General features: G+C 34.9%; 1 protein-coding gene across 3 annotated transcripts in view; it reads left to right on the forward strand.

Moving 5' to 3' along the window:
- The window catches only part of LOC110442965 (armadillo repeat-containing protein 4-like), a 31,137-nt gene extending 17,802 nt beyond the window's left edge, over positions 1–13,335 (forward strand). For 2 of the 3 annotated variants that reach the window (XM_021486860.1, XM_021486861.1), the window contains exons 18-21: positions 837–1,025; positions 6,862–6,891; positions 11,916–12,137; positions 12,695–13,335. In XM_021486860.1, coding sequence (XP_021342535.1) covers positions 837–1,025; positions 6,862–6,891; positions 11,916–12,137; positions 12,695–12,808 — 555 coding nt within the window. In that variant the 3' untranslated portion in view covers positions 12,809–13,335. The remainder of the gene's footprint in view (positions 1–836; positions 1,026–6,861; positions 6,892–11,915; positions 12,138–12,694) is intronic. The other variant, XM_021486862.1, reaches the window with a different exon arrangement.
- Positions 13,336–14,476: the final 1,141 nt, after the last annotated feature.

The raw sequence follows: 14,476 nt of genomic DNA on the forward strand, positions 1-14,476 counted from the left end.
TGTCTGTCAGCATGTTGTGGTTACATGTATTGTAGAACTCACCATTTGTATGTACGAATAATGAGAGATATTGACTGTAACAGCTTCAGTAACATCACACCAGATCCAAGCATGTGCCACGTATAACAGAATGCTGATGATATTAAATGGTTTACATATGAAGGTTTATCATGTCGATACCGTAGTTATTGAATACAATATAAAAAATTATATGATTTTATTATTTGCATGAATTATATGCCTCAGTATATTAGGCTGCTGACATATCAGTAAAAAATTACAGAACATTTTTTTCTTGTTGGAAATTGACAGATTTTTTGTTACAATATTTTATCCAGCAATAAGCCCAAGCCTGGTAATAAGCCCACCCATGTCTATAACAGTTCAGTAGAAATGTTTACTGGCGCTATTTCATTGTCCTGTAATAAGACCCCTCCCTATTTTGATTCAGAGAGTATATGTTTGTCCCCTGGGCTTATAATTACTGTGAAAAATATGGTTATAACTTTATAAATGGTTTAGGATCTCAAAGCTTTCATAGCCAAGAGTTTTACTGTTCCCTTATGTATTGGAACTGTAAATTTTGCTTAAAGATAATTGTAATTCTGGAGATGCATGAAATAATTAAGTTAGAGATTTTTATAAAAAAATATGTTATAAAAGGTCTTTTTTAAAAAACATTTCTTAGCATAACCAAAATATGATTAAAGAGAATTAAGGAAAAATTCATTGTGTTTCAAAATATCTTAATACTACACCTGACCATATTATAAAGAAGCAAAATTGCTTGTTTACTTGAATTTATCTTGAAGTTAACACCTGTTACTTTGCTACAGGATGCTGGTGAGATGGTGAGGTCGTTTGTGGGCGGTCTAGAATTGATAGTGAGTCTGCTCAAGTCACATGATAAGGAGGTACTGGCCAGTGTGTGTGCCGCCATTGCCAACATCGCCAAGGATGAGGAGAACTTAGCGGTCATCACTGACCACGGTGTGGTTCCAATGCTGGCCAAACTAACAAATACGGTAAGTTACGGACCAATGTTCAGTGGTAACTCTGAAGTTAAAACCTTATTCCTTTTTCAGGTTAAGGAAGTTAGGATCATTTGACAAAAAGTATCCAGTTATTCCTGATTGTCAAATCCTATAGAAACTCATTTACACCTGAAATTTCACATGAACTGTTCTAACTTTTGAATTGGAAGAGTTCAAATGTATCTTGAGGGGAGAATGAGTTAATAACAAATTGTTTCCAGACAATAAGCATACAGTCTACCCCCACTGAATTTGTCTGTAAGTGAGATCACGCAGACATATTCAACTGATTTTCACATTCTTCAGTCATTGAACTACACCTGCTTATCTGAATAAATTTGTATGACATTTCTCAACACTGGGATATTAGTAAAGTGCATTGCCTTTTACAGGGGGTGGTCATACCTGAAAACAGTCCTTTCAATGTTTGAACAATAGAACAAGCCTTTTAATCAGAACACAATACTTTCTGTCTGTGTCAATAAGCCTTTTAATTAGAACACAATACTTTCTGACTGTCAATAAGCCTTTTAATCAGAACACAATACTTTCTGTCTGTGTCAATAAGCCATTTAATCAGAACACGATACTTTCTGTCTGTGTCAATAAGCCTTTTAATCAGAACACAATACTTTTTGTCTGTGTCAATAAGCCATTTAATCAGAACACAATACTTTCTGTCTGTGTCAATAAGCCTTTTAATCAGAACACAATACTTTCTGTCTGTGTCAATAAGCCTTTAAATCAGAACACAATACTTTTTGTCTGTGTCAATAAGCCTTTTAATCAGAACACAATACTTTCTGTGTCAATAAGCCTTTTAATCAGAACACAATACTTTCTGTCTGTGTCAATAGTCCTTTTAATCAGAACACAATTCTTTCTGACTGTCAATAAGCCTTTTAATCAGAACACAATACTTTCTGACTGTGTCAATAAGCGTTTAAATCAGAACACAATATTTTTTGTCTGTGTCAATAAGCCTTTTAATCAGATCACAATACTTTCTGTCTGTGTCAATAAGCTTTTAAATTAGAACACAATACTTTCTGTCTGTGTCAATAAGCCTTTTAATCAGAACACAATACTTTCTGACTGTCAATAAGCTTTTTTATCAGAATACAAGCCTTCCTATCTGGCCTGGAAATAAGCCTTTAAAGTCAAAACACAAGTCTTCATGTCTGTCAATAAGCTTTTTTGTAAGAATGCAAACCTTTCTATCTGTGTCAATAAGCATTTTAGTCAAAACACAAGTCTTTCTGTCTGGCCTGGCAATAGGCCTTTTAATCAAAACACAAGCCTTTCTGTCTGGCCTGGCAATAAGCCTTTTTGTCAGAACACGAGCCCTTCCTACATATATGGACAATAAGCCTATTATCATATTTCATAGCATATTGGTAGATTACCTTTAAGATTTTCATCATGTAGCTTAAAGTTTCACTGTAAACTAAAACAGGGGTGGGGCTAATTTTATGATAAAGAAAAAAAATAGGGGGTAGAGTAGTATAGTGTTTCATTTTTTTAGTATCAAAAACTACTAACTGTACAGTTTTTATTCAGCCTTTTCATTGGGGTTATGCAAACTGCAATAACATTTCTAGCTTGATATCTCCCAAAACAAAAGTTTAAATATAGACTGTCATGCATTATTTCATGATCATGAGGGCCTACTGTTATTGATCATGGACATTTCATTATCCAACTGCAAAAGTCCATTTACGGTGGCCCGTATGTTTTAAATCATGTTCATATCTGATGCAGATAACCTTTTCCATTTGTTCAATTATCACCAAGCACCTGTTGTCACAGATAAATACACTGTAGATTGATAGCAGGTTGTCTGTATACTTACGGTGTGGACCCCTAGGCCTGTATGTAAAGATCTGTACAATACACCGGTGCATTGTAGTGGTCTACAGTAACACTCTACATCACCCTTAGGCTAGCAGGTTTATCTCAGGTAGGAGATCAGGTCCTGAGATAGCTCAATAAAAACAAGGCTCTAATTTTGTACTGGTTGTACCATATGATTAGTAATCAATAAGAGTTGACAAATGTGGGGGTCGATGCACATTGAGAGTTCCCTTCAACATGTTGTGGTTGTCTGATAAACCTGACACAGACAGGATCAGAAAATAGACATAGTGCTCCCATTGTAATAGACATGGTGCTCCCATTGAAATAGACATGGTGCTCCCATTGTAATAGACAAGGTGCTCCCATTGTAATAGACGTGGTGCTCCCATTGTAATAGACATGGTGCTCTCATTGTAATAGGCATGGTGCTCCCATTGTAATAGACATGGTGCTCTCATTGTAATAGACATGGTGCTCCCATTGTAATAGACATCGTGCTCTCATTGTAATAGGCATGGTACTCCCATTGTAATAGACATGGGGCTCCCATTGTAATAGACGTGGTGCTCTCATTGTAATAGACATGGTGCTACCATTGTAATAGACATGGTGCTCTCATTGTAATAGGCATGGTGCTCCCATTGTAATAGACATGGTGCTCTCATTGTAATAGGCATGGTACTCCCATTGTAATAGACATGGTGCTCCCATTGTAATAGACAAGGTGCTCCCATTGTAATAGACATGGTGCTCCCATTGTAATAGACGTGGTGCTCTCATTGTAATAGACATGGTGCTCCCATTGTAATAGACATGGTGCTCTCATTGTAATAGGCATGGTACTCCCATTGTAATAGACATGGTGCTCCCATTGTAATAGACGTTGTGCTCTCATTGTAATAGACCTGGTGCTCCCATTGTAATAGACGTTGTGCTCTCATTGTAATAGACATGGGGCGCCCATTGTAATAGACATGGGGCGCCCATTGTAATAGACATGGCGCTCCCATTGTAATAGACACGGTACTACCATTGTAATAGACATGGTCCTCCCATTGTAATAGACATCGTGCTCTCATTGTAATAGGCATAGTACTCCCATTGTAATAGAAATGGTACTCCCATTGTAATTGACATGGTACTCCCATTGTAATAGACATGGTACTCCCATTGTAATAGACATGGTGCTCCCATTGGAATAGACATGGTACTCCCATTGTAATAGACATGGTACTCTCATTGTAATAGATATGGTGCTACCATTGTAATAGACATGGTGCTCCCCTTGTAATAGACACGGTACTCCCATTGTAATAGACATGGTGCTCCCATTGTAATAGACATTGTGCTCCCATTGTAATAGACATGGTACTTCCATTGAACGCTAGGTGATCTCTATCAATACTCTCTCACCTTGACTCTTTGGTCATGGTCGCCCCTACGTCTATGTTTGAATATGAACGTGCTTGGCCGGTCACTATCATTGAGTGACCTTACCACCACTGGACATTGTGGTCATATGGCCTGTTATTATGAGGACATCCACTCCAAAACAAAGGAATGTGCATCGTTATGTAGTATAATTATAGATATCAGTGTGACAGATTACAAACCTACGCACACTTAACTAGCTGGTATATTAGAGATATATTCTATATATATGAAGAATGTTGTGTTCCCATTTTACATTGTCATACATGCCAACCTGTCCTTTTTTATATATATGTGTTGGAGGAGAGAATTTAACTGTAGAAATAATTTGTCTAAAGCAGTGGCATAAAAGCCACAGGTAAAGCTGTTCTGTGCCCACAGGTAAAGCTGTTCTGTGCCCACAGGTAAAGCTGTTCTGTGTAGTGAAACAATTGAATTCGAGCAAAACGTATACGGGGAACTCTGATTTCAAAATTAGTCACAAATGAAAGTGAAAGTTTGGGAGTCTCCCCCACCACCACAATAATGAGACTCGAATGGTCAAGTAGGATTATGTTTTAGTTTGAAATCATGTAACAATGTTTTAAAAAACTTGTGTCCTTATAATGTACGCATACTTGAAGCCATCATTAATGTAGGTACATATCACCGGTAATATTTGTTAAGTCGTATGACAATTGTTGTTGCGTTGTTTACACAGAGGATAAGATGAATTTGTTATCTTGTTTCCCGACCTCTCGTGTACATCAACTTAGTAATCAATTCAGAGTCAGTCAGGGAAGTCCACAGCACGATTCACGAGGCTGTGAGTCGACTGCAGTCTGACGAGATCACTTGACCATGCTTTCCTAATATACATGACCTCGTTTTATTTTGATGTTGAGGTTAATGACACACTCAGTGAACATTTTTCACCAATGATTTTTTTATAATCATTAAACAATGAAACTTAATGTTATTTTCTATATTTTTTTATACAGTTATGATTTACAAATGAAAAAAAGAGGTTTTTGTTCTCTCCAATATTGACTATATATATGTATATATATATATATAAAGTTTTTAACTTTACATAAATATTACCAGTGTGAATTTTAAGATATAGATCATGATTATCAAATTATCAGATTATTTGGTTATATTTCATAATTTCACATAAGTTATACAGTAAATGACATTACCATGCTAGCGATGACAACTGTCTACAAATTAAGAGTAATTCCGTCTTTGGTGACGAAGGAATACAGAGAAAGTGGTAATAATACAGAGAAAGTGGTAATAATACAGGGAAAGTGGTAATAATACAGGGAAAGTGGTAATATTTTCATGTGTTAGACTCTGTACACAGATCGTGGTTTGGAAAAGATATATATACCGTAAATATATATACCATAAATATATATACCGTAAATATATATACCATAAATATATATACCGTAAATATATACCGTATATATATATACCGTAAATATATATACCCGTAAATATATATATACCGTAAATATATATACCGTATATATATATACCCGTAAATATATATATACCGTAAATATATATACCGTAAATATATATACCCGTAAATATATATACCGTATATATATATACCGTATATATATATACCGTAAATATATATACCCGTAAATATATATATACCGTAAATATATAAATATATATACCGTAAATATATATACCCGTAAATATATATACCATATATATATATACCGTATATATATATACCGTATATATATATACCGTATATATATATACCCGTAAATATATATATACCGTAAATATATATACCCGTAAATATATATACCGTATATATATATACCGTATATATATATACCGTAAATATATATACCGTAAATAATATATACCGTAAATATATATACCGTAAATATCTGTGCACTCGTGTATAATGCGCAGGTACGTTTTGGGTGAAAGAAATTAAAAAAAAAAATGCTGTACTCTAGATTAGGAATCCGATGCCATGCATTGGTTGTCTGCAGATCTAAAGATCTTTTTGCTCTGAAATAATAGATTGTTACACAGAAAGTTTACAAGTCATGCTTACGTAATATCAGTGTACACGAGGAGGCATGTCAGATTGTAGTGGACTACTATTGGTTTGTCGCATTGTACATGTGATACGTCACATTGTAAAAATACAGTACGGTGCTTCAGCTATAGTGTATCCAATTTAATTGGTTTTCTCATGTTTTGAGATTGTTAATTCATTCAAACATATTTTATTGACACTGAATAGTCAAAGGGATTGGCCACAGGCTCTTACAATTTACTAGGCCCTCTCCAATTTGAGATTGTTAATGAAAATATATGCAACCAATTTTCACATTCTTACGTACATTGTTATGCTGTTATTACTAATTAGCCTGTGATTTCATTATTGTTTGCGAACCTGATTTCCTGTATAATACAGTATTCAATGAACCTGATTTCCTGTATATTACAGTATTCAATGAACCTTGTTTCCTGTAGATTACAGTATTCAATTAACCTGATTTCCTGTATATTACAGTATTCAATGAGAGGGAAAAAGCCAGAAGTGGTAATGATGATATTTGTTCACTCAAGGATTGACACCCAGTTGTTTGAGAAACACTGTACACTGTTACTGTCTGTGTGGCTAGGAATTAACATTCGTATCATTGTTTATTAATTACCTCTCCGGTTACCACCATCAAATTAACCTGACCATTTAACTAACAAACGTGGAGTGGGCTAAAATCAATAGATGGAAAACATTCACCTATATATGGTGAATAATTTTTTCACATATTATGGAAATTCATAATTTTTTGCATATGTATTTATGGTAATTATTTCTTTATGCATATTGATTGTAATTAATATTTTTTTGCATATTTATGGTAATCAATTTTTTTCATCATGTAATAATTGCAACCAGATTTTGCCTGATATTTGATGTGTGTTACATTGGTAAATTGGGTCTTTGCTGAACGTATAAACAAACAAGATTTGCTTCACGGGATCAATAATGTGTGACATTTGTGGAGGTCTATCTGGGACTGTATGGCGAGGATGTGTCGCAGTGGTGTGTGTGACTCTATACCAACACGCTATACAAACAGGACTAACAACAGGTCAAACATCGGTTTGAGAAAAATCACACATTTTCTTGTCATTTTGTTTGTCAGTTCATCATGTTGATATTAATGTACTAAAATGATTTGCTTTACATTTTGATGGCAATGAAAAGAACAGGATTTCTGTCATCTGTTGACTATACATGTGGTTGTGTATAAGATACAATGTTTCATTTCACCCTGAAGCTTGGTAACATACATTACAGTCTGTTTGTTCCCAAGTTTGTCAAATTGTTTTTTTTTTAGAAATATTCAAAAGTTTAAAAGAACTTTGTTCTGACTTATTTAAAGTGAATCATTTTAAATCTCACTATGTATTATTTCAGTTTTGAATTTTGATAATTTTGAAAAATATACTTTACAAAAGATTAGCCAGAAATTGTCATTAAGGTCATTAGGTTCTGAACTGTTTTGCCCAGTAGTTAACTGGTGTTATCAGTGTGTTACGAGTGTGTTACCAGTAGTTAACTGGTTTTACCAGTGTATAAGCAGCAGTTAACTAGTGTTACCAGTGTGTTACTAGTAGTTAACTGGTGTTACCAATAGTTAACTTGTGTTACCAGTAGTTAACTGGTATTACCAGTAGTTAACTGGTATTACCAGTAATTAACCATAATTGACAGTACTTAACTGGTATCATTAACGGGTGTTACCAGTAATTAACTGGTAACATTAACTGGTGTTACTAGTAAGTAACTGGTAATATTGACTGTTGTTACCAGTAATTAACTGGTAACATTAACTGGCGTTACCAGTAATTAACTGGTGTTACTAGTAATTAATTGGTATTACTAGTAATTAACTGGTGTTACTAGTAATCAACTGGTAAGATTAACTGGTGTTACCAGTAATTAACTGGTAACATTAACTTGGGATACTAGTAATTAACTGGTAACATTATCTGGTGTCACTAGTTATTAACCGTTATTGCCAGTACTTAACAGGTAACATTAACTGGTGTTACCAGATATTTACTGGTGTTACTAGTAATTAACTGGTAACATTAACTTGGGATACTAGTAATTAACTGGTAACATTATCTGGTGTCACTAGTTATTAACCGTTATTGCCAGTACTTAACAGGTAACATTCACTGGTGTTACCAGTTATTTACTGGTGTTACTAGTAATTAACTGGTAACATTATCTGGTGTCACTAGTTATTAACCGTTATTGCCAGTACTTAACAGGTAACATTAACTGGTGTTACCAGATATTTACTGGTGTTACTAGTAATTAACTGGTAACATTATCTGGTGTCACTAGTTATTAACCGTTATTGCCAGTACTTAACAGGTAACATTCACTGGTGTTACCAGTTATTTACTGGTGTGACTAGTAATTAACTGGTAACATTATCTGGTGTCACTAGTTATTAACCGTTATTGCCAGTACTTAACAGGTAACATTAACTGGTGTTACCAGTAATTAACTGGTGCTACTAGTAATTAACTTGTAACATTAACTGGTGTTACCAGTAATTAACTGGTGTCACTAGTAATTAACTGGTAAGATTAACTGGTGTCACCAGTAATTATGTAATGTTACATGTTATGTCCATGTTTTAACTCACATATCATATCTACAGACAGTGTGTACTAATGTTTCCCTGTGTTTGTCACCCACACCCTATTTTTATCTACAGTGAGTAATTAGTTTCAAACTTCCCGTGCATACATCCTGTGTCAAACTTAAGTTGTTCCTCCTACTTTTCTGAGTTCACATGTCTGAATTGAGGACAGTGCCTTTTGTAACAATACATACATGTACATGTAAAACTGTCATACCAGGAAGGAGATTTTCATTATATCTCAGATTTGAAAATACTTGTGAATGTTTGGTTTTTGTAGGATATCTGAATCGTTTTAGCATACAGCTACATATAAAGAAGGAAATCAATAATACGATGTCCTTGTTTCATTGTTCTGGGATGTCAAGTATTTACATTTAAAGTAGAAAGTAAAGTTTACAAAGCCAACCCGGGAACCTTTAGGACTTTATAAAAACTAAATACACTGACATCGACTTTAGGCTTCCTAGGAACCTTTGTAGAGGTGAAAGGCCTAGATAAGATACCAGCGTGTCGTTATAGATATCGTTTGTAAGGTTTTGTTTCTTGCTTTATGAAAAGAAGACTCTTGAAAATGCTAGTAGGAAAATCAGGAGAAAGTGGTTATTTCCAAAATACATAGAACAAAACAATGCAATTGTTAGGCTAGGTTGTTTGTAAACATGCTACATCATCGTACCGAGAAAACTACCATCTCATGAATCAGTCTGTTTTTCAATGCAGTGATTAACTCATTCACCCCTGAAATTTCATAATGAACTATTCCAACCTTTGAATTGGAAGAGTTAAAATATGTCATCAGGGGTGAATGAGTTAAAATTAGTGTCATCACCACATGCACCAGGTATGCATGCTTTGTGAGCAAATCAGTGTAGGGAAACTAATTAAACGTGACCTAGATTATTGTGTGTGAACTGTACACTCAGTGAAAATCAATTCTCAAAGGTACATGACAGCATGCAGATGAGAATCAATTAATTCTAGCCCTGATAAGGCTAGCCACGACCTAGCGTTATACTGTACACACCTACCTTTGATTGACTATATTAGTTCGATCTACTACAGGTGTTGGGGAATGCTACAGTATAACATAATAAGGTGTGGGCGAATACAAGAATTTGTCATAGATAGATGAAGGGAAATATTAGATATATTATAGATTGTTATGGAAAAAAATACTAGAATATATTATAAGCAGGTATTGGTAAATACTTTCCACCACATCTACAAAATGTACCTTTGGGAGAATCTATTATTCCTCCACACTTACTTCTGATTAGCCCGTTTTTCCTCTGGCCCTGAAACCAGACTTTTGACAAATTTTGACAATTATATATCTGATCAATCTGTCAAGATGTCTCAGTCTTGTGTCAGGGCCAGAGGGAACTCAGGCCACACCAGACATTTGTCTGTCAGAATGTCACCGTCTGGCATATCAGGGCCAGAGGAAACTCCGGCTAGCATATCTTATACTATTATATCAGACAGCTGTATTGTTGGGCGTAGGTTTTCACTATCCTCATAGGACCTGCTCGTAATTGTGATGTCATTATACATAATATTGTGGGTGTATCGACAGACGAGGCTAGTACCTGTGGTATGGTTATCAGAAGACGTAGCAGGCTCATTTAAATAAATCAGGCTCTTCACATCAGGTGACAGCTGACCCCATGCATTACGACGATCATGGGGGTGGGGGTAGGTGTCCCCAACGGTAATGTATGCGGGAAAGCTGCACCAGCAGTAATGAAATGACTGCCCGCGTTATATATAAACCCAGCAAAGTATTGACAGTTTATATTTTTATTATAAACGAGGCACAGATGCAAATTGAAACCCTGCACAATGTGTCGCATCCCTATCAGCAATGCGTGTCTTTTTTTAATCTGACACAAGTGTAATTCATATACATGTAACATTTTATGGATTTCTATACAAATGAAATAATACATTTATTTAAAAAAACCTATTTATGTGTTTGAATATTAGCAACGGAAAAATATCAATAAAGAAATGGGCTATGAAACTTGTTGACTATGTGCCTATCTGAAGTTTTTATTATTATTTTAACTTGCCAGCAAATCAATATCTTTTGTTATTTTGAAATGACGATGATCCTGACACTGTCAGCAATAACAGCATATCTCCCTTGTGTCAGCACATTACATTTGCCCCATTGTCACCATAACTATGTTCATAAAAACACGAGTACTGTACAGTCAACATTATCCCGAACAATACAACTGTATTATGTATGCCACACAACTCCAGCCACAGAAGCTACAGAATCTAAGTTGTATCGAAATGGCAAACTAATCAGCGGTTCGAACTACTTTTTTGTGCAGTCATTCGAAGCCGAACACAAATGTGTGTCATGTGCCTGTTGTCACGTGTGATGTAATCAGAGATGTCATTCACGCATGGACGAATTTGAATACTCAATATTTGTATGTCACAAGTGTTATCTTTATGTCATGTTTAACGCAATCGTGCACATGTATAACATTATCGTTCGTTTCGATAAGAGCCTCATCTTTCTGAACGTTTTATAACCAAATAAAACCCATTACAGTTACTAAACAAGATATACGTATAACAATATTTTAAATTTACAGAACAAAACGAACCTTCAAAAAACATTTTATGGCACGAAAAATTAAAACAATTGAAGATTCGAGATATTTTTTTAAAAAAAAAAGAGAAAAGAAAGGATTTTATTTTTATGCAGAATGCGTTATTTTTCTCATCTGCTCACGAATGCCAAATCACTTGCTAAGCCTAAGTTACAATCACTATATATTGGTTCTGTATACTCTAGCTAGTTTTTAGACAAACTGACGCAGTTTATCCTGCTGTGTGGTGCTGCGATACTTACCTGTTTCTTGTTTCGTTACAGACTGATGATAAGCTACGGAGGACGTTGGCCGAGGCGATCGCACGGTGCTGCAATTGGGGCAACAACAGAACAGCGTTTGGCAGAGAAAAGGCAGTAGGGCCCTTAGTCAAGTACCTCAAGTCCCAGGACGAAAACGTACATCGGTCAACTGCCAGGGCCTTATTTCAGCTGTCAAAAAATCCAGAGAACTGTATCACCATGCATGAGGCGGGAGTTGTACAGGTATATATGTTAACGTTTTACTTTGAATTGACATGTGTGCTCCCGTTAGTTCACGAAAAGATATAGCCGATCACAAAATGAATAGTTATTATTTCATCATTCTGTCAGAAATAATCAAAGGATACTACTGGGTTTGAAAACATTGATTCCACGAAATATAATCCCAACGAATTTGTCCCCAAACAAAAACAACGAAATTTAACCCCAACGAAAATATATGCTTTTACAGTAGTATTTAATAAACTGTTGCAGTTCTGTTTGCAATGTTCTATTTTAAAGGATTTGCTTCAACTGTTGCAGTTCTGTAAGAAATGTTTTATTTTAAATAATTTGCTTAGAATGTTTTGCTTTTTTAGTCATTGCACGTTTGACTACAAAAATGTTTTCAAAAAACTTAGTTTTAAGTTTGAACACGTTTATTCTGTGTCTAAGGTCGTTGGAGAAAGACTTTTTTCCGTTCATGTGTTGTGTTTGAAACTTCTTTCCATTTAGTTGTTATGGTGTCTCCTCAAAAGCTTCCCTTTCTCGTATTTATTAATTCTGGTTTGACATTGCAGCCCCTGATGGCCATGGTGGGATCTTCCGACGAGGATCTCCAAGAATCGGCAGCTGGATGCATCAGTAACATTAGAAGATTAGCATTGGCCAATGAGAAAGCACGTTACTCATAGCTGTGGAAAAAAAGACAAAATAGCGTGAAATGGACCAAAGTATGAAAAGTATTCGGGCAGCAATCGGTATATAGAAACATCTGAATGATAAAGCCAAAAACACGACAGAAGTAAACAGCTTCAAAGAGAATTTCGAAAACATTTTCGTTAAAGTGGCAAAGGCGAACTTCCAATATACTGTGATATATATCTGTGTCTTGTTCAGATACTCATGTGTTTGTCGATGTTGTTGTCAATGATGTCGATGTTGTTGTCAATGATGTCGATGTTGTTGTCAATGATGTCGATGTTGTTGTCAATGTTGATCAAAGTACTGAAGCTTATATCCGTCCTCTAATATTGTTCTAAGTATCTGTGTGCTTCTTTTGTAGATTGTTAACTATTAAGAGGAAATCAACACTTAAGTTTCTAGGAAAGATATATTTGTATGGCATTTATAAGTGAGATATCTTTTAAGTTACATTATTCGTGGTAGTACTGGTAAAAACAGATAAATTAATGAATAAATCAGGGGGGGGGGGGGGGGGGGGGGGGGGATTTGTGTACATGCATGGTCGTTAACATAGATGTTGAAGTTCTTTCAAGTTAACCTTTTTTTTGTTTTCATTATTGAGAAGTTTCTTTTTGTCACTTTTATCATTGAGTCGAAAACTTCCTTTTCAAAATATCAAGAGCGAAACAGTGGCCAGAAAATGAAAAGGCTTAATAGTCACATATAGCAGTCGATGATTCCTTTTAAAGAGGAACGCTTGCATTTTCCTTATTTTATATTTTTCGAACAGACAAGAAATAGCCAAAAATTTCAATGCAGGAATAAGAAAAATAATATTACTTCATGATACAAATTACCATGTTATAAGTGATGAAGTAGTGGCTGTAAACTATCCTGTTATATAGATATTAGAGCCAGTCGGAGTGTTAACGTTATCTCCTATTGAAAGTTAGTTGTTAATGATCATCAGTTAGTTCAAACTATACAAAACCATACACCAAGGGAGCAGAAGTCACCGGAACATTAGAGACACGCTTTCCTTTTATCCAATCCCACACGACCAGTATCAGCTCCAGATGATTTTGAGGACCTTACCGAAAATAAAATTTTATTACAGTTAGCGAGAACATATTAATGACAAAGTATTCCATTCTACTATTTTACAGAATTTTTATAGAAAGACTAGCTATGCATACATTTTATTTGCAAGTATTGACATCTAACGAAATAAAGAATATTTTAAGAACCGAAAGATGTGTTTTGTTATTTTGAGTAGTATCTAATATTCGTCTTTACTATAAAACCTATTGATGGGTTATTAATAAGGTTGCTGACACTTAATTGTATTCTATATTTTGTAATAAGAAATCAGTATTAAAAATATCCTTATCACAGCGTCTACGCACAAGATCCCTCAAAAACATTATCAGATGACAACAGGAAAACCCAAATAATGTCAAAATAATGACATTACAAACACACAATTACAAGAATTGAAACCAGCTTCTGGATTGGTAAATACTTCCATCACCACATGTAACATTTGAGAGAAGAAAGCTATCTACAGTACGAAATCGATGTGTCGACAAAGCATTAATTCGAACTCAAACTTGATAACACCAGGGCTAAATATGAACAAAGGAAAGATTAACGTGGGGACCCCTGATATGTACAAG

The sequence above is a fragment of the Mizuhopecten yessoensis genome, unplaced genomic scaffold (genome assembly GCF_002113885.1).
Source record: "Mizuhopecten yessoensis strain PY_sf001 unplaced genomic scaffold, ASM211388v2 scaffold716315, whole genome shotgun sequence".
Classification (NCBI taxonomy): Eukaryota; Metazoa; Mollusca; class Bivalvia; order Pectinida; family Pectinidae; genus Mizuhopecten; species Mizuhopecten yessoensis.